At 36.0% G+C, this 21,445-nt stretch overlaps 1 protein-coding gene across 3 annotated transcripts in view; it reads left to right on the forward strand.

Moving 5' to 3' along the window:
* The first annotated feature begins 2,234 nt into the window (after nt 1-2,234).
* LOC127454813 (syntaxin-binding protein 5-like) overlaps nt 2,235-21,445 on the forward strand; it is a 75,572-nt gene continuing 56,361 nt past the window's right edge. For 2 of the 3 annotated variants that reach the window (XM_051722251.1, XM_051722252.1), the window contains exons 1-2: nt 2,235-2,693; nt 8,613-8,710. In XM_051722251.1, the coding sequence (XP_051578211.1) occupies nt 2,553-2,693; nt 8,613-8,710 (239 nt within the window). In that variant the 5' untranslated portion in view covers nt 2,235-2,552. The remainder of the gene's footprint in view (nt 2,694-8,612; nt 8,711-21,445) is intronic. The other variant, XM_051722250.1, reaches the window with a different exon arrangement.

Consider the following 21,445-nt stretch of genomic DNA (forward strand, 5'->3'; position numbering starts at 1 on the left):
TTATTTAAGTTATTTATTATTATTGTTGTATTCGCATGAAATAACCACATTTATTGCAATATAATCACTCAAACTGTAATACTACAGTTTTCTTTTTTACAGGTTACAGGTATACTGTAATCAGTTCCTTATTATTATTAATGTCATGTGTGTACAGTTACATTTTTCATTTTGTTATTCTGTATGCAAAATGGTCTAATGGATTGAAATATACATCAGTAAACCCTGGAGACACAAAGAGTGGAGACTCTGGGGACAGTTGTGTTACTAAGCATCTGGAAAGACCAGCCATTACGGGGGGAAGGGACAATGTGTCTGCCAGAGGCTTCATTGAGAATATTTTGTACCCAGACTGAGGCGTCCCGGATGATCTGGTAAATCAAGCAGCAGTCAGTACAGTTATCACTCTTATCTGAGAGAGAGAGAGACCTGGTACCAGCTTTATCTAGAAATCCTTTGAGTTCATTAAATAGTTGTTATAAATGTCCTTTCTATATGTATGAATGTATACATTCACTACTGATAAAAGGTCATATTTAATATCTAAGCTTAGGTTTTGAGTAAACTACACAAAAAAGATATTCAGCCCTATTTTTAAGATTTATGCATTTCAATTTATTACAAATTTCCATCAAATTGAATTGTAATATTTAACAAAATGATATTAATAAAACTTAAAATGTTGTAGAAATTATTGTTAAATTACTATGAAATTTGTTATGAAATTGAAATGCGTAAAGATTTAAAATATTTTTTTGTGTATAATAAAGATACATTTTCACCAAAAAGGTTTAAACTGTGTTCTCAGGACAAGAGTATTTTTCAGAAATGTCAGATTATAATAATAACAATAACAGCAACAAAACTACACTCAAATAAATATTTTTAAGATTTACGCATTTCAATTGTAAAACTAGTTTCCATCAAATTAAACTGAGCAATCTTTATTAAAATAAAATTAAACTTAAATATATTTAAGTTAATTAATAATTAATGAAAAATGAACCCATATAAGATAATTTGGGGTGATCATACACATTTTTTTTATATGTATTTTTTTTTTATTTATTTATTTTTTATTGAATTTTAGTATTATTTTGTATGGAAAAGTATATATTTTCAAAACTGTGAAGTCTACCAGCATTTAAAATGTATCTGAAATACTATTACATGTTAGAGAAAATGACAAGAGTTCAGATTGGTAGAGAAAATGGATGAAATAAGTGAGCTATTTTTTTAAATTAATTGAGATTAAGGTTTTTCATTTCACTGTAATATATTCAAATTACATTTTTAAAAACATAATTATAGTTGTAAGCCTTAGTGCATATTAATTATGTAACTGTTTGCCCTTATGCTATAGTTTAAAGTGTATTTTATTTATTCTTATTTTATTTATTTTTTTTATTTCGGAAGAAAGACAAGTTGTATGAATAGTGGTCTAATAATTATATAGATTATGTATTTATTTTAGTTATTTTTTATGTATGTAATTGGTTACCTCTTTATTCTTACTGTATTTTCTTTTGTGATACTGTTTGTGATATATGTGCAGTGTGATAAATAGTAAATCATAATTAATAATTAATTTAAAAAAAATAATAAAGCTGAAATATATTTACGTTTTCTTAAATTAATTTTGTTAACTCAATTCAGTTTGATGGGAATGTGTGATAGCCTACAACTGAATGGGCGTAAACCTTAAAAATAGACTGAAATGTTGTTTGAGTGTATATGTACTATTATTGCTGTTATTAATGAGTGTATTAAAATTAAATACAACTAAGGAAAAAATGTCAATAATTATGTTGGCATCTAGGTTTGGAGTCAAGTGTATAATTAATGCACTCTTTGAAGTGCTGAACTGTTTTGTTTGAACTGAATTCCTATGACATGTACTTTTTATCTTTTAGAAATGTCAGGTTATAATAATAACAAAAGCTAATAATAATACGAAAAGCAACAAAAATAAATGTATTATTATTATTATTATTATTATTATTATTATTATTATTAATGCCTTTATTAAAAATAAAACAAATGAAAACATGTCAGTAATTGTATTGACATCATCATGATCCTGATTATCCTCCTCATCACAATAATGATCTGTGGTTGGTGTTGACCGTCCTGAAGGTTATATTACCGATACCTGTCATTGCTCAAGGCTGATCCAGAGTCAGTGCGTTGCCGCAGCGTTTCTCTTCTGCACATCCGGGTGTCGCCTTGATAGCGCAGACGCGTCGCGTTGATTGCAGCGGTCTGCGTTTCCGTGTTGGTTAGCTGTGGGAGGAATAGAAGAGTACACCGCGAGAAATCTAACTGGATTACGCTGTCCTGTCGCGATTAAAATGAAAAAGAAGTGACATTCGACTTGCACTCCGTGTTTAGAAAATGACCGTGGGATTATTACATTCACTTGGGCATGAAGACGGGATGACAACATTGCCTGACATGTGAGATATCAGGATAAATACAACAACAGTGCGCTTGTGTGGCCACCTTCTGTTTATGCAGATTTGCCATTGGATTCCGCATTTGCTGGCGGCGATATGAAGAAGTTTAATATCAGGAAGGTGTTGGACGGTTTGACTGCGGGGTCCTCCGCCTCCGCCGCGTCCCCTCAAACGGGGAACAGGGAGAACGACATCATTCCGGAGACCCTGCAGTCAGAGCACTTCCAGCTCTGCAAGGTGGGATTTCTTACTGTCATTCATTGGGGGGGGGTTGAAGTGAGTAGCGTTCCGATTCGTAGAAGTATCGTTCTTTTGAGTCGTTGAACCGGTTCTCAAAACCTGAGTGGAATGGAATCGAAACAACTCCGCTGACTCTGAACCCAGAACTGAGGCTATGTTCGGATTTTTTACGTTCTTAGAACGTTTTCCTAACGTTCCCGTTAGGTTATGAAAACGTTATTTAAAAGTTCTATGAATGTTCAAAACGTCTGAAAGTTTAAATGTTTATAAGAACGCGTTTTTCTTGGTTATAGAAACGTTCTGGAAATGATTGAAAATTGTGGATTTTTATTTTTATTTTTTAAAGCTTGTATAACGTTCCATTAACAATGTATTAATGCTAACCTTATGAGAACGTTTATCAACCACAGAAAACCTTAAAAGAACGTTCTATTAACGTTGCTGCAAGAATGTTTGTTTATAACGCTTTGACAATGTAACGTTCCCTGTTAGGGCATACTGTTAAAACACTGCCTCGTACATTTTAAAAATAGTATGTGAACAGTAAGCTTTAGAGAACGATAACATTTCTAACAGTTTTAGCATGTTTTATCAGAGATTATTTAGCAGAGATGGGCCACTTTTATTAAAATGAATGGGGGGGGGGGGGGGGGTGTTTGAAGTGAGTGGCGGTCCGATTCGTAGAAGTATCGTTCTTTTGAGTCGTTGAACCGGTTCTCAAAACCTGAGTGGAACTGAATCGAAACAACTCCGCTGACTCTGAACCCAGAACTGAGGCTATGTTCGGATTTAAGTTCTTAGAACGTTTTCCTTGCGTTCCCATTAGGTTATGAAAACGTTATTTAAAAGTTCTATGAATGTTCAAAATGTCTGATTGTTTAAATGTTTATAAGAACGCGTTTTTCTTGGTTATAGAAACGTTCTGGAAACGATTGAAAATTGTGGATTTTTTTTTTCTTTTTAACAATGTAAAGCTTAAATAATGTTCCACTAATGATGTATTAATGCTAACCTTTTGAGAACGTTTATCAACCACAGAAAACCTTAAAAGAACGTTCTATTTACGTTGCTGCAAGAACGTTTGTTTACAACGTTTAGACAACGTTAGCTAAGAACGTTCCCTGTTAGGGCATACTACTGAAACACTGCCTAGTACATTTTAAAAATAGTATGTGAACAGTAAGCTTTAGAGAACAATAACATTTCTAACAGTTTTAGCATGTTTTATCAGAGATTATTTAGCAGAGATGGGCCACTTCTATTAAAATGAATGGGAGACCTTTTTCACTTTGACAGAGGTGAATGGGATACCACAGCAAATATTATTTTCACTTAACCAGTTGCTCCAAGAGCAAAAGGGAAAATCCACTATTGCATTTGAATGACTTTCCAGAAGAAAAATATAATACAAATGAAGAAATTTCAGTGCTTTTTTTATTAGCTTTAAAAGTTTTCAACAGCAGTATCAAGTATTCAAGTAAACATTCAGAATGAAATACAACATAAAACTACTACTGGTCTTCACTGTATGATTATAATACATTCATACTTTTTTAAAGCTACTAAAGTTACTCAGTCATGAACAGTGAGTGTTTTCTCATTTCTTGTTCTGGTTGTTTGATTATTATGATGACACACTAGACGGCAGCAGGTCTATTAGCTTACATTTATACTTACAAGTCTGACATTTTAATACAAATCTGCTTTTTTCTCCGCTGTTTATTCACTTTAGACATCACTCTCTGTGTTTACATGAATACATCACCAAGATAGGCATTTTGGCACCAATTTTGAAATGTATTTGACCGTTCAGGTGCGCATTAGTGCAAGCATTTTCAGAACACACAGGCATGTTCAGCACACACAAATACACCGCCTGTCAATCAAACAGGGCGCAGCTGTTACTAGATCACTAGCGAATTATAAAATTACGTGCTCTGGATTACATTCAACAGCAGAATAAGAATATGAACTTTCTAATAAGTGACACAGGCCTAGGCTATCACAAATATATATGGTTATTTTTCCGTTATTGATGTTTTAATCGGTCTGCTTGTCCGGTCGGGCGAGTGAAATTCTCTTTCACTTTCACCTTCAAAAATCCACTTGTCCCGGACAAGCGTTAATGTCGAGCCCTGAGTAAATACTGTATTCAGCATTCTCTGATAACAATGTTTTCTTCTGCAGTATAGCTCCTAAAGTAAATGTACATTGTTTTTAATGAGTTTTAAATATTATATTGGAAAACAAGCCAAAAAAGACTAATCAAAAACGTATTTTGTTGCAGTGTATAATGGGCTAAGACTACACTCTCTCACCTTTGTTCACTTTGGTCCATCTTTAACTCACAAAAAAACAAACTTTCTCTTCTCAATAGAGCTGCGTATCACTGATTTTCTTCATGATAAGAAATGCACAGTGAACGTGACTCATATATTATGATTCACGAGCGTCCCTACGCCAGAGTGTTCATCAGCCGGGAGAAGATTCAGTCTCTTCACCGGTCACTTCACGCAACTCATAGACGCGGCGCTGACCGTACAGACAAATGTCAGTTTCGGAGTTTATTTTCATAAACCACTTCCTTATTGTTTGAACTTTAATAAAGGATGCTTTAAAGACATAACGCCGGGGTGTTTCATTGCGAAACGGAATGCAGCACAATAATCATTTTATCTCGATTTTCTTGTTTTCATAATCGTTGGAAGTCAAAATCGTAATTGAAAATAAAATTCGATTAATTGCCCAGCCCTAGCCGACAGTGGACTGACTTGCTAGAAAGACTTTGGTTGCACTCACGCGCTCGTGCGGATCCAGCGCGAGCAGGAATCACCTGACAGTTTAAACGGCCTGGATCACCTGCTTGGATTGTCATGGTCTGACCATCATGATTTGTGAATCAGAGGAACTTTTTGATCCTGATCCTGAAGTTTTAATTGTGGGTGATAGAACACATGCTTCAGAGGAAGATATTAGATGAGCACTCGACGGGAAGAAAACACTGGATTTTCGTGAGGTTCGTGAATGACATCTGTGTAAACGAGATATTTCTGCATATTTCCAAACGGTATATAATTGAAGTTTTATTGATATTTGCCTTTTATCATTAGAAAAGAAAGTTAGAAGTTACAGGGAACTGTTGAGGAGAGAGAGGGAGAATGAAACAGGCGAGCACTTTAACTTTGAGCGCAAACGCGTCTACCATGGCTCTGATGTACGGACCGTTTAAATGTCTATTATTGTAGTAGCACGATGGCACGTAACAACAAAACGAACCGTGATTGGTCGTTTACACATCTCAGTCGCTTCACATGCAAGCAGGTGATTTTCGGCACCCTCAAGAAAAAAATCGGCCAAACAGAAACCGATAAGCGTTTGCCGATAATTAAAAAAAGTCAGAATATCGGCCAATTTATCGGCCTCTGCGATATATCAGTCGACCACTAGTTTTGCGCCTCAACAATGTTTGTAATATTGTGATTCACCTCTGAGCTGGTTGGTTTGGTTCATGGCTTAGAACTCTTTTATGAAAGATTTTATGGAAAAAAAAAATTAATGGGAAAAATACTTCTGGAACACAGACGGCTGAAAAAGTTGGTGGCCACTGTCGTGATCAACCCAGGGCTGGTTCATAAAGATAAATCATTCTCTTTTTGTGCATACCAAGCTGACAGTTGACTGATTGGTTGGGGTTATTTTAAGACAAATTAATTTGAAGTGGAAATTACTTTTTTGAGAGAGCGAAACAAAACCAGGTGGTGAGCGATTAAAATTAGTATGAGCTAGCGTGACCAGACTCATTTCTGTTAGAACTAAAGGCGTGAAAATCTCATCTGTCATAAATATTTGTGCCTTTAATGTATTGTTAAAGTGTTGCTAGCAGTTTAATTCAGATTTAAGAGTAAACGGCTCCTTTCCTACTGTGACTGGACGGTTTACTTTTCTCTCGCCGAATGACCGTGGAAATCTTATTAGCTAAACCGTTTCATCCCTGAGATATGTCAATTTAAAGGTGACCACAGAGTTACTGGGTTTTTTTCTTCCTGATTCGTTATGTCAGTGTTTACCCACCTAGGGAGTAGTTTCTTTACCTAAATTTACCTTAGCACATGGATGTGGTTACCATGTTTTTTGGACACTTGCCATTGATTTGATGGCAATAACATGGTTTTTTGGACATGTACCGTGGTAATACCATAGTTTGAAATACCTTGTAATTCCATGTAAGTATCACGGTACATGAATATGGCAATATTTCGGTACCATGCTATATACCAAAGTACCATGGTTTTACCATAACTGAACCATGGAACCGCCACATTAATTTTTAAAAGACTTTACAGAGAGCTGCCTCTACAATGCCTGAATCCCATCCTTAAGATCTGCTTTGATTTCTATATAATTAAATCCTAATTGGAACCTCTTGTCCCCCTACACTGTAAAAAAAAAAAATCCTGTTAAATTTACGGTAAAAAACTGGCAGCTGTGGTTGCCATAAATTCACCGTAAAAAATATGGTAACCACGCTACAGGTTTTACGGGATGTCATTTTGATGCCTCTATATTTTACGGTGCATTACAGTTTATATTATTAAATTGTTTAAATTTAATACTTTAACCTTCTGAAACTGTAAAAATCTGCGTTTCATTTTATAATGTTGTGGCGAGCAGGGCAGGGCCGAACGGCGTCTGGGTAGAGCGAGGCCGGGAAGATAAGTGGTGAATAAGTTTCACCTGTGTGCCACACCGGTCTCGCATTCCAATTAGAGGCAGCGGTAGTATTTAAGGAGAAGAGACACACGGACCTGTGTGTGTTTGTGTTTATGTATTGAACGTAAAAGTCGACAATGTTTGTAACAGTGAAAAGTGTGTGTGTAAATAAATGTGTTTGTTAAGCCGGTCCCAGCTTCTTCCTTGCCCGTGCAGTCCTTGAATCGTTTCAAATGTATTGTTACTCACCGTAGTAATTACAGAAAGGCACATGATGACATGAAGTTCATCAATAGTGGCCTTTCGAAAAGAAAAGATCAATAAACAATTAGAGACCGTGCTCAGTGTCACTCACACAAACACAAAACATCATTAAGGTAACACATGTGAAATTAAAATGATGCAATAAACCTTAAATAACTACATCAGATATAACACAGAACACCCCAAAGTACATAACTGATATTAAAAATAAGAAGAAACATAATTATTCCCATACAATATAATGAAATGTGATGGGTCACGCAGGGAATTTTGGGAACGCCCGATTATTGTTTTTTACCATAATTTTAATTTTTTTAATACTTTAACGTAAAAAGTACATGTACTCTCTTGTTAAACATAATATAATTTTTTACCATGAATTATATGATAAACTCCTACTTTTTACATCTAAAAAAGGTAATTTTTATAACATTTTACCATAAAATGACATGTATTGTCTTTTTAAATATATTATAATTTTTTACCGTATATTTTAAGGTAACTACCCATTAAACAATTAAAAAATTTTTTACTGTAGCATTTTTTTTTACAGTCTTTTACCGTTAAAATTACAGGCATTTTTTACAGTGTACCTCATTATTAAAGCCAGCAGTAATGATTTGTTTTTGCTGCTTCCTTATTACTTCTTTGTTTTCTTGTACATTATTAATTGATGTACTGTTCTTTTTTGCTTTTATCCATCAATATACTTCATGAATGTTGACATACTGTATATAAAACATTTTGTTTTCTATACTCGAGTCTTTGCAAGAATTCTTTTACATTGAATGGTATACATGTAAAGTTTTCTGTCCTGCATATATTTCTAATTTAGCATTATTTCCTTACCACTAGCTAAATTAACTTTTCTTTTTGTTGCATGTACTTTAGATGAGCCAGTCATGTCTGTGGTTTTAATGCAAATCATGTTCTGTTTCACAGACCTTGCGACATGGCTTTCCTTACCAACCCTGTTCTATGGCTTTTGACCCCGTACAGAAAATACTGGCTATTGGGACACAGAGTGGAGCCTTGAGACTGTATCCTTTTATCTTGAAGGGATGGTAACACAGCCTGCCAGCTTACTTGGAAGAATAAGTGTCAAATATGGATGTGTTGTTTGTGTATGTTTAAACAAATTCAGTCCTCCCACCTGTCTTCATTGGAAGTCTTGTTGCACATAGTAATTGACTTGTTTGAAGCATGTGAAGCTCTCTTTTACTAACCTCCATGCAAACATTTGATTATGTAAGTCTTTTGCAAGTTGCAAAATACAAGTAACAACATCCTCTGGCAAATCAGCTTCTAAGAGCCTTGCTGTTCCCCCAGGAGATATTAATATTTACCCCAGAGAAGCTTTATAGGAGCTACTGGCTCAGTGCAGCTTGATAAACTAAAGGAAAGCCACGCAAGCCAAGAGTGTGGGAAAATTGGCCTATACAAATTAGCATCACCATTGCTTGACTAATATGCGATAGGTGACGTGAACAAAACCTTATTTCACAGCATGGGTAATTCTATATCATGGAAATTTAATGACAGATTGTTTTTCATTTTAATGACCATGTTGTCATGCCAACTGTTGGATAATCTAGTGATAGTTTACAAATGAAAGGTATTTCATCTCGTTTAATTATTCTCTCTTTTTATCTCTAACTTGATGGACACATAACAAATGAATGATATGCCTCGCTTTAGTTCAAAAACAGCTTTACATTATGTAGCCTAACACTTAAGACAAAAAAATTCAAACTGATTTTAAAAAACTGATAGTTACGACTAAATTCTCATTGAATGCATCACATTTAAAGCTACTGTAAAATAGCCGGGACATGCATACTTGTGATTGCACATCAGTTGAATTCTGTCAGTGCGGCAAGTTGTAACATTCCTCTGCGACCATAAACAACTAATCTCCATTTGGGTTACCCTCCTAAATAACAAGTTCTTCCTCATGTTGACTTGTTTGGGACACTTCCTGCTCTCTATTTTTGCATTTCTCCATGTTTCTTCATTGCTTTCACATGTAAATAACGTATAGCAATCCTGCCCACTAATTGCCATGCAAATAAATCTACCACAGTTCAAACGGTATAGCAAAGTATGCCATCATGGCCTAACCTTAATAAGCAAAACATAAAAACGTTTTTTGGAACTGGTGCTTTAATAAACTATATGCTCAGTCATCGGTTGGGTCCAGGCATTAAGAATCAAAGGAACCGGTTTCACACACAGTCATGTATATGAGCATCCTCATTTCTTAGAAGTGGGGTTTTTATCCCTGAAGGGGCTGCGCTCATTAATGATATCTCTACTGTGGCATGAGCAGCTCTGCCGCCATATGTTGCGCAGCTCGTTTCATCATTGGTGCTGCTGACTGTCTGCCAGAATGCCACCTCTCACGTGCTGGAAACATCACTGGTCATGCTGGGCATATCTGTTAGAGTGACATAATCTTAGCTAAGCGGCTCCAGCTTATTTTCAAACTGTTCTGACGTTCACATTAGGGCTGGGCGATATATTGAATATTCAGCGAATAGCATCTCTGATTTAGAATTTCAGTGGCAAAATTCCATTTAGAGTTGGAATGATTCTTGGCCTCTATATGTTCTTGAAATATGAAAGTGCTTCAGATAACAATGGCAAAATAAAATGGCATTTCAAACAATATTTGAGGCCGCTGCCATATTGGTTCTTTTCACATGACGTCACAACGTGTCAAGTTAGAGCTTTCATAGAATTCAGAGTTTACAACTTGAAATGATGAGTTCTATGAAGGTGCAAACACTTTTTACAAGTCAAAATCTCATAATTACAGTAATTCAGATACAATGTGAATGAACCATAATTTCGTGATAATTTTTACAAGATGCTAATGCTTTTTACAAGTCAAAATCTTAACGGTAATTCTGTTATGATGCGAACAAACCATATTTTAGCGATAACTTCCATAAAGATGTGTACGCTTTTTACAAGTTTTGTAAATCTGATAATTCAGATACGATGTGAAAGAACCATAATTTCATGATAATTTCTACAAGATGCGAATGCTTTTTACAAGTCAAAATCTCAACGGTAATTCCGACATGACGTGAACGAACCACAATTTCGTGATAATTTCTGTAAGAAGGGAATGCTTTTTAAAAGTCAGAATCTCAGTGATAATTCCAATATAATGTGAACGAACCATAATTTCGCGATAATTTCTACAAGATGCGAATGCTTTTTACAAGCCAAAATCTTAACGGTAATTCCGAAATGATGTGAAAGAACCATCATTTTGTGATAATCCGATAATTTAGACATGACATGAACAAACCGTAATTTTATGTTAATTTAGAGAGTTTCAATAGTGTCTCTGATTTAGAATTTCATTGGCAAAAAATGGTGCTTAGATGTGGCAAGGATCATTTCCTTGAATCAATTCAAACTGTCTGATTCAATTAATCAGTTCAAAACTCTGATTTAATTATTTGTTCGTTGAATGCATATAAAAGAAAATCATTAAAAATAATTCTATCTTCCTTGTTTCCACTTATTGAAAACATTTTAAATTTTACTTCTTGCATTAAACATATTGAAGCTAATCTATCCCTGATGTAAAATTACTCATGTCGTGATGAAATATTTTGATCATACCGCCCACCCAAACTTTACAGGTTGTTTGGTTGCTTGACCTGGTCTTGTCTGATTTTAATCTTAACAGTGGGGGTACACTGGCATTATGCTTTTGTAATGCTGTGGAGTGTATCATAAATTACCTCACTGTTTCAATGGCATTTGTCATTTTGAAAACTCACAAGCCACCCACCAGGTCAGTTGTGCAGAGTGGAGTTGAGTGGCTCACTCCTCGCGCTCAGCTGTTGCCTGAATGTGTTAATGTGCGTGGGAGAGCTGATGGGCTTACTGTCATTCAGTCGATTGGGCTATTTATCAGAAGACAGGATGTATCGATTTGCCTCATTGCCCCCAGCATTGGCAAACATCGCCACAGCTCAGCTAACAAAAACTCAATGAGGTGTTTGCCTACAGTAAATATCTAATTTTATATGATTGGTCACTTGTGTCTCTATGTGTGTGCTTTCAAATAGAAGAAGCTTTGCTTTTATTTTCTGTAAAAGTGCACTTTGTATGTTTTTTTTATGATGTGCTGTACTAAGTTTCAATAGTTTTTAGTTACCGATACGAGAAAGTGACAAGTATTCTGTCATTTAGTGCGTTTACTACCGTTTACCTGCTTATGCTTTCACGTCAAATAAGAGAATAATTTGATGATTTCAAAGTCATGTAAACAAGGTTTTCTTGCGTTTTCATATGTTTTGAATAAGCTGATTTTTGGTAGTTATCAGCGTATTGGTGTAAACGCACTTAGTGTACAGTTGACTCTGTATTTTGATGGACTCCACATATATTTGGAGTAATTGTAATGACTTTTTAATTAATATAAGCTGAATCTTAAAGAGTTAAGATGTTTGGCTGCACCATAAAATTTAAGTACTCTATATATTTAGTCTCATGCTGTTTGGTAGTGTTTTTCAGAATTACAACACTAAGAAGCAAACACTTGAGTTTCAATGCATGAATAATGTGTGCATTACAATTTATTTGTTGTAATGTAGCACATTTCATGCCCAATAAAGCAAATATGTTGTTAAAGTTTAATCAATCACTACCAACATAAGTGTTAAGAAAAATGTGCGTGTTTTCTTCAAAATGTTCAAGCTTACTGTATAACTTTCTTGTATGTATAAATTTGGTATGTACTTGTTTAGACCACAAAAGAAATCAGAATCTTTTGTTTTTAAACCATAGTGTGCAAAAAGGACTGTGTCCAGAAGGGCATTTTTCATTGACTGTGTACTGAGAAAAGTCTCTTTTTGAATTTGTTGAAAGAGGCACCCGCAAACCACTGTGGTCTACCAAATGAGGAAGTTGCCCTCGTAGTTTTGAGACTTTTCTTGCCGTCTCGCTAAAGATGATTTTAACCAGTCAGCTGATGCTCTCACAGGGTCAAATAGCGTGACAAAGATTCTTGAGCTAAAACACAGGTTCTAGATTTAGTTTGGAAGACCCAAAGAGTTCACAAGATGCAGTATACTAATCCTGTGCTTTTTTTTTTTGAAGTGCACTAAATGAATTATACAATTGACCCTTCCCTAAGCTCCGTCATAAAAGCGTTTCTGACCAATCCTATGTTAGCAACTGTCCGCCATTTCTCTACAAGCGTTTACTTTTTTTTTTTCTTTTTTTTTTTATGACAGTCTACGGGAGTAATGTGTGTGAGTAATTTTAAGCGGAATTTTATAGATATGATACCAAAAATTTCAAAAATGTTGTTGCTGGGTCACTTTTGATAGTGACATGAGGACACACACGGTGTTTTTTCTTTCCTTTTTTAATACTTAGATAAACCTTGAGAAGAGCATGCTAAGTATTAAACTGTGTCAGCCCTCATTTCCAAATGAACATGTATAACATCAGCAAGGACACCAACATTTGCTCTAAGGTGTTGGGGTATATGTGACTGATGGGACTTTTCTGCAGTTGCCTGAAGTATTGCTCTACAAAGGTAGATACTTTTGTATCAGGCATTTGATAAATGTCAGGAGCTTCAGTTAATGTTCACATCAACCATCAGAATGGGGACAAAATGTGATCTCAGTAATTTAGACTGTGGCATGATTGTTGGTGATGGACAGGCTGGTTTGAGTATTTCTGTAACTGCTGGTCTCCTGGGATTTTCACACACAACAGTGTCTAGAATTTACTCAGAATGGTGCCAAAAACAAAAAAACATCCAGTGAGCGGCAGTTCTGTGGACGGAAACTTCTTGTTGATGAAAGAGGCTAACAGAGAATGGCCAGACTGGTTTGAGCTGACAGAAAGGCTACAGTAACTCAGATAACCGCTCTGTACAATTATGGTTAGCAGAATAGCATCTCAGAATGCACAACACGTCGAACCTTGAGGCAAATGGGCTACATCAGCAGAAGACCACATCGGGCACTTTATTAGGACCATAGTGTTCCTAGTAAAGTGCTCAATGAGTGTAAATTTTTATTTTACCATCTCTACTTCCCTGGTAATTTATCATTCAAATTAACACACTCTCTACATCAGTGGTCGATATCATTAAATATTAAAAGAGTAATAGAAACATTCTGAAAGCGTCTTTTAAAGTGTTACACAAAGTGGACCTGTATACTTATTTTATTCTCAAAACATTACCCGTTTACACGCTAAGTGGGTCATGATGCGAGTCTCGCCAATAGTTTGACTTCCCATTGAGCAAACAACTGACTAAAACATGTGATGACATGTAAAATGATTACCCCTATGCATGCCAATGATGCCGAGATCTGTGTTTGGATTTTATTAAAATTCATCACTGAGATGTTTTGCCCACAGACTTAGTAGCACCAAACAGCACAAGCAACCTCAAAAATGGACACGTGGTGGCTGTATCACACTTTTTTGAGCAGAATATCGCACTAGAGATCGCTAAGCTTATTCAAGGGGTTCCATGGTTGCCAGATTGGGCAAATTAACATTGGGCAGAATATCTCCTATTTGTGTAACTGTAAAGCTCTGATTGGGGATTAGCATCTCTTGTTATCTGGCAACCCTGAGCATGTTAAAAAGCTCATGGGGGCAATTTACGTTATCTTGCATTGGGATCTAAATATCCAATGAAAAAACAATTTCGGGGTAAATGGGCCGTGGGCTTGATTAAACCACGTGGAGGCCCGCAGGCTGTAGTTTGCCCATGCCTGCCCAAGCATCATGGAGGTGACTTTTGCTTTATTTTTCAGAAAAAGTAAAAATCTAGTTACTGCTACTAATACACACATTATTTAGATGAACTTTTAGGGGTGTAACAGTATGATAACCATCACAAAAATTACCACGGTATTATGGTATCACGGTATTGAGGTGCATTGATGATATTATTAGTTTATATGTTTATAGGATGCTGTAAATGTCACCGATTCTGTCTTAATTAAACCGATAGGGATTTTAGAAAAGTTCTGAAAAAATCTGTCTTTATATTCATGCAATACCGTCAGTGAGAAGATTTCAACGGTATGATAAACGTCCGTTTTAAAACCGAGGTATATTGTGAAACCTTGAAAACATTACATCCCTATTCATTTTAAAGGGGTCACGAAGTGCTATTTTTTTATAGTTGTATTATCTTCCCTGAGGTCCACTGAAAATGTTATAACAGTTTTTTTTTTGCACCAAAACAGTCATAATTTAGCAATATATAATAATTTTCCACCTTGATTTTGGCCTTCTGTATGAAATGCTCAGTTTTGGCCTAAGCGCCTCCTTAAAACTTCAACATAACCCACACTGTTCCGATTGGCTAACATCATGCAGCCCCTCAAATTCATCAAACTCGATCGGAAAAGAATGAACAAGCTCCTCAACATTATAAAACAAAATTGCAGGGTTTACACATAACGCACATCCAACACATGGCATCTGAATATATTAAACTGTTCATCTCAAGCTATCATGTTTGATAGCACCTTAAACTATCAAACAGTCATGACATTTGAAATATTCATGAATGAAGCGGTTTACTTAAATTTTTGATCGGGTCCAAGTGTTTTTTAACTGACTCATCCTTCAATAACAGTTCCTTTGCAAAGCGTAAATCGTATTATGACTGCTCACAAGCAATCCAGCGGTCAGTGAGTCTGTGTAGGTCATGTTTATATACAAACTAATTTAAAATAGTCCAAATGGGAGGAATAGTTAGCCACACAAGGCCTGTTCTCTCGAACTGCGTGCCAGTGGGCAGGGCCAAGGGTGCGATGACGCATGTTGTGGGATGTGTAAATACAAATGAGCAATGTCTCGTGACGTCACAAACACAGACTTCAAAACGAGACGTTTCAGCAGGGTGGCAACTATAAATGCTCCTTTTAGACTGGGGAGGAAGTTTTGAGTTCTGAAACTTACAGTATGTTTTTAAAGTACAGTTACTACTTATATATCTGAATATCAAGAAAAATGTGATACTCCATTTCATGACCCCTTTAAAACAATTGTATGGTTTAAGCAAAATAAGAAGCATTGACAAACATCAAGGAAGTTGCATCCAGACTTTAAGAGCAGGAAATGTGTGCTGAAGTCTTGATATCATCTTCAAAATTCTTATCTTTGTAAGCTTATTTAACCAACGCCGCCTTACATTTCCTACTCAAATAATTTTTTTAGGCTTTGGCATGGTATAGATTGAATTCATTAGTGCTATTTTTAGTGTCATCAGTGCTGTTTCAATGTTGATTGCCCTGTGATCTATAACCTTCTCCTCTCTGCTTATCTTGTAGGCTGCTGTTGGCAGCATTCATCTCCAAGTGCTTTAAATAACAGCCATTTGAGACTCCTCCAGAGTTCATGGCACCCAGGGCCTGTTTGATTACTGTTCTTAATCTTGTTTGGACAGATCCTATCTCGACTATATCACTCTGAAACCTACTAATGGCTCAAGTCCTGCTTCGACTGGAAGGGAGTGTACAAGCTGTGGAGTCAGAAAGCATTAGAATTTTATTTATTTTCTTCATTACACAAAGAGCTTGTCATTAGTGTGGTATGTGTACAGTATGTCTGTTTGTTTGCAGAGGTGTGTGCAGGAAGGTTGCTAGATTGTGCTATAGATTGGAGACTAAGGATTTACTATTAAAATTATGTTTATTAGCATATTTAATTAATAAATCCTTAGCAACTGCCTAGCGACCACTCAGAAACACACTGCCATCTGCATAGTAACACCCTAGCAACCCTCCTAGAAACACTAGTAACCATGCTAAAAACCTAGCAACCACCCTGAACATTTTAGCTTGCAAATTGAACATGTAAGCAGTGTCCTTGCAACCCCCCAGAACCACTCAGATCACCTTGGAGAACATCTAGCAACCACTCAGAACACCTTAATATTATTTGGGGATGTTTATTGGCATATTTAATTATTATTAAATGCATAGTCGCTGCCTAGCAACCACTTAGAACACTTTAGCATCTGCATAGTAACACCCTAGCAACCCTCATAGTAACACCCTGGTAACTATGCTGAAAACTATAAAGTAACTGCCTAGCAACCACCAAGAACATTTCAGCAATCACTCAGAACACATTATAATTATTTGGAGATGTTTATTAGCATATTTATTTGTTATTAAATGCTTAGGAACTGCCTAGCATCCACTCACTTTGGCATATGCATAGTAACAGCAACCCCCCAGAACCACTCAGATCACCTTGGCAACCACCTAGCAACCACTCAGAACACCTTAATATTATTTGGGGATGTTTATTAAAACGTAATTGTTATTAAATGCTTCTTCACTGCCTAGCAACCACTTGGAACACTTTTGTATCCGCATAGTAATGCCCTAGCAACCCTCCTAGGAACACACTTGTAACCATGCTGAAAAGTAAAAAGTAACTGAACAACCACCCAGAACAGAAACCACCTAGCAATCACTCAGAACACCCTTTTTAGCTGCCTAGCAACCACCCAGAACTACTTAGCAACTTCCTAGCAGTCTTGAAACCACCCATCAGCAATGTCTTGTAAACTACCCACTTAGAACATATTTAATTATTATTAAATTCTTAAAGTCAGATAGACAGAATTTTAATTATGCTCTCTTCACAGTTTTGTTTAATATACAACATTTTGCACTACAAAAACGGCATGTGTCTCCGCTTTTATCATTTCTTTCTAACCTCTGGATAGCTCTCTGATTAGTTCTCACCTTCTCTGTCATCTGCTTAGTAATCCTTGTTTCATTCATATCTCTTCTCTCTAACTTGCTATCTTCTCTTCACTCTTTCCTCTTTTGAGAGTGGCTTCACTGCCTTGTTGACACTGTTCAGTTCCCAGGAGCGAATGTCAGTAGATGCTGGGAACGTTGACAAGCCTGTCTGCTTCTGCTGCATTGAAATATTTTGCACTTGAGGGCTGCGTTAGGGCATATAGTATGACAGCACCCTTATCAGACTGCATGACTGTTTGCTCTCAGCGGAAACCCATGTTGTTTGAAGTGAGTCATCCATTGTGGTTGCCAATGTGGTTCTTTAGAAGTAAAACTTTTTGTGTATTTTCCATTTGAAATGTTGCAGAGCTTTGTTCATTTGCAAATGTATGTTATTTCTAACTGCGTTGCATTTGCATATTTTAGATTTACATAATTGAACATCATTTGAGAAGATTTTACATCTCCAAGAGAGCAGCAAGGACTTTTTTTATGTAGAAGAGTAAGAAAAAGTTAAGGGACGAGTACAGAGGGTGTACTGACACCTTGCATTTTCTAGGCCAGTTCAAACAGATGGAAACCTGACAGACCAGCAAAGTTCTGCACTGTAGGACAGCAATTTCTATTTTCGCCCCAAACTGACTAAAGGTAAAATATCCCTAGTCTAGAACCCATTCTGGAATGCTGGTTTGAATTTAATTTAAAGTGTTGTTGGTCCTCATCTGCACACAGATACACTTATAACTACCAAAAATTGGCATATTAAAATAAATACATTAACACAATAAAACTGCATTTACATGACCTTTTGAAATACATTTTTTTTTGCTTTTGACATCCGAAACGAAGACTTGCACACATTGGATAAGCCAGTAAGAACGGCGGTAAAGGTGTCTACATGCAAGGCGAATTCGGGGTGACCTTTTGTGGCATAATGTTGATTACCACAAAAAGTCATTTCAACTTGTCCCTCTTTTACTTTTAACAAGTATTCTGTTAGATTACTCAAGGTCAGCAACATATTCTAAATACTTTGGGTTACTTCTTCAGCACTTTTTTCACTTGTTTTGTCTATAAACAAGTAAATAAAATAAGAAATATTCACTTATATATATATATATATACACCGATCAACCACAACATTAAAACCACCTGCCTAATATTGTGTAGGTCCCCCTTGTGCCACCAAAACAGCGCCAACCCGCATCTCAGAATAGCATTCTGAGATTATATTCTTCTCACCACAATTGTACAGAGTGGTTATCTGAGTTACCATAGACTTTGTCAGTTCGAACCAGTCTGGCCATTCTCTGTTGACCTCTCTCATCAACAAGGCGCTTCCATCCGCAGAACTGCCGCTCACTGGATGTTCTATGTTTTTGCATATTGCAGATAAATGCCCCATTTTCAGCAGAATTTAGCATCGGATGGTGCAATTTACATCGTGCTATTACCGCCAGATGAAAGCAGGCAGTAAAATACATTTTATTAAAAAGAGATTTTTGTGTACATTTTCTATCAACCATATTAGAAGTAATTCATCAAATAATTATCAAATGTTGGAGAAGAGCATTATTACCTGCCATATGTCTAGATGCACAGTGTGGTCAAGTGCACTTTTGGCATGTATAATAGAGATTATTTAGGTGTCTGGATCACAGTAGTGAGTGATGCGGTTTAGTCCTGCCAGTGTGTGTCAGATAACGGTGGTCTGCTGCATTCTTCGCTATGTAGCGCTCAGAATCGGGCCATAAGATTGGAATTGCATGCAAATTGCATTCAGCAGCGACTGTGTGGGCATGCTTGATCTGCATCATTCCTTTAGTGAATTGTCGCTAAACCAGTGCAGACAGCGTGTGCAAATAACTGCTGCTTTTACCGGGCACAATTCATTCTTAATGAATTCCCCCCAGAGTATTTTACAGATTCGCCCCATTCATTTCCATTGTAAGTGCCTCACACTAACCCAGATTATTTTAATTTTTATATATAATTCGAGATAATTTCTTTGTCAAAATATTTTTTTCAATGTAATCAACATAATGCCACAGTTGCTGTTGATTGAGCCTAACTTGTATTAAACCCGGCATATTCCTTTAAATCAGACCACCCACATCGCTAAAGATGGATGCTGGCAGTGGCACCGAAAAGTCAGTTTACATGCACCATGATGCTTAAACTGACGTGTAAGGTCGCAAACATTAATTTCACAATTACTGATGTCACATTCATAAATTTCTATGCATTTTCGTTGGCAACACTCACATAACACACTAACATTTTTCACAAAAATTCGCTTTATTTGGATTGCAATATGTGATTGGAATTTATAGTGCACAATGAACGTGGTTATCTCACATAATTGGGTTGAAATCTATTAAGCATGGTAATAATTGTAGATCTACTCTGAATCAGAATTTTAACGTGCTTTCTGGCGAAGAACTGCCAAAATAGAAAGGAAGGGGCCATCTGACCAACACGTGAAATGACTAATAACAGTTTGTTTTTTTCACACAATGTATAGAGGTGGGTAAATCTGAAATATCACAGTAATTGACCAGCCTGCAACAGTGTGTTTGCCGTTACAAAAAATGTAAAATTTGTGATCCAAAGTCCCTTTCGCTGTAATTTTAGTTTATTTTGATTCGTATTGTTGTGCGCATTAAAACTGTTCTTTTGCAAACATATGTTTTTATTTTAGGTAACTAAATGATTTTTTTCACTGGAATGGTTAATTGTTTTTATAGTTTCTGTTAGCCATTATAACATTGGTGTCTACATATACTATGCAGTTCATTGGATGAGTAGCCTGAAAGGCACTTTATCCGTAGTTCAGTAGCTCCTCTGTCTATCCTGATAGAGTGTTATATTTTGGTTTTGTGGTGACGAAGATATTCAATAATAGAACCGTACAGTGATGTGTTTGTTTAGTTGGGTTTCGACCCTCATGGAATGTGGAGAGCTGCTGGCTGACCCTGGGCTCTAATCCAGAGTCAGATATACAGAGCTTAAGCTGAGGAGAAATTGACTGGTCAACAGACTGATGCTTCTTACAGTCATTAATAAATAATGAGGCAGTGGTCCACTGCAACTTATTTATAACAGCCCTCGGTGACATATTTAGTCCATTTGTCACTTAGGTTGAAGGCCTGCTGTATAAACATGCCTGTTCGGTTTCCCAGCGACGCTACTGAAGAAATGGGATGTGGGAGAAAGCAAAACACTGTAATATGCGTAATAAAATGTAAATGTATTTATTTTGTCGTTATTGTGTGTGGCATATGTTTAAATTAGGGTTGTACGATTGTAGATACTAAATGTAAACATGTTGGTGACAATTTTTTTTATTACTTTTTTTATTATTATCGTCAGTTTTATTTATTTTTTTATTATTATCTGCATTGGTCTGAATTGGCCAATATAGTAAACAGATAATATTGTTATAGCTTGTAAACTGCTTGTTTTTCCAGTTCAAGCAGTATAAGCTTTTTTTCTATGATAACTTACAAAATTACTAAACTGTTATACATCTTTTTTTATCCTACATTAAAAGGTTTTGATGTCTGATTTGACTTCTAATTGTGAGGAATAGTCCACCCAAAAATGAAAATTCCCTCATCATTTACTCACCCTTATGCCATCCCAGATGTGTACGACTTTTTCTTTTGCAGAACACAAACGAAGATTTTTTGAAGAACATCACATCTCTGTAGGTCCATATTAGGGTTGCGCGGATTATCGGTACTAACGAAGTATCACAGTACCAGAAAAATGTAAACGGTACGATATCATCTTGTTACTAATTTCGGTACCATATTACAGTATGCTGTAATTAGCGAAATGAAATGAGATGTGACAGTTTTGAGATGAAATCAATGACAATTTGAAAATAAAATAATAAACCTCTGGATTTGGAAGTATGATCATTAAACAGAAGTAGTATGTAATTTAATTAAATATAATACAATCACACGTGCTGCACGTGCATGCTACATAATGAACAAG

This window comes from Myxocyprinus asiaticus, chromosome 17 (assembly GCF_019703515.2).
Source record: "Myxocyprinus asiaticus isolate MX2 ecotype Aquarium Trade chromosome 17, UBuf_Myxa_2, whole genome shotgun sequence".
NCBI lineage: Eukaryota > Metazoa > Chordata > Actinopteri > Cypriniformes > Catostomidae > Myxocyprinus > Myxocyprinus asiaticus.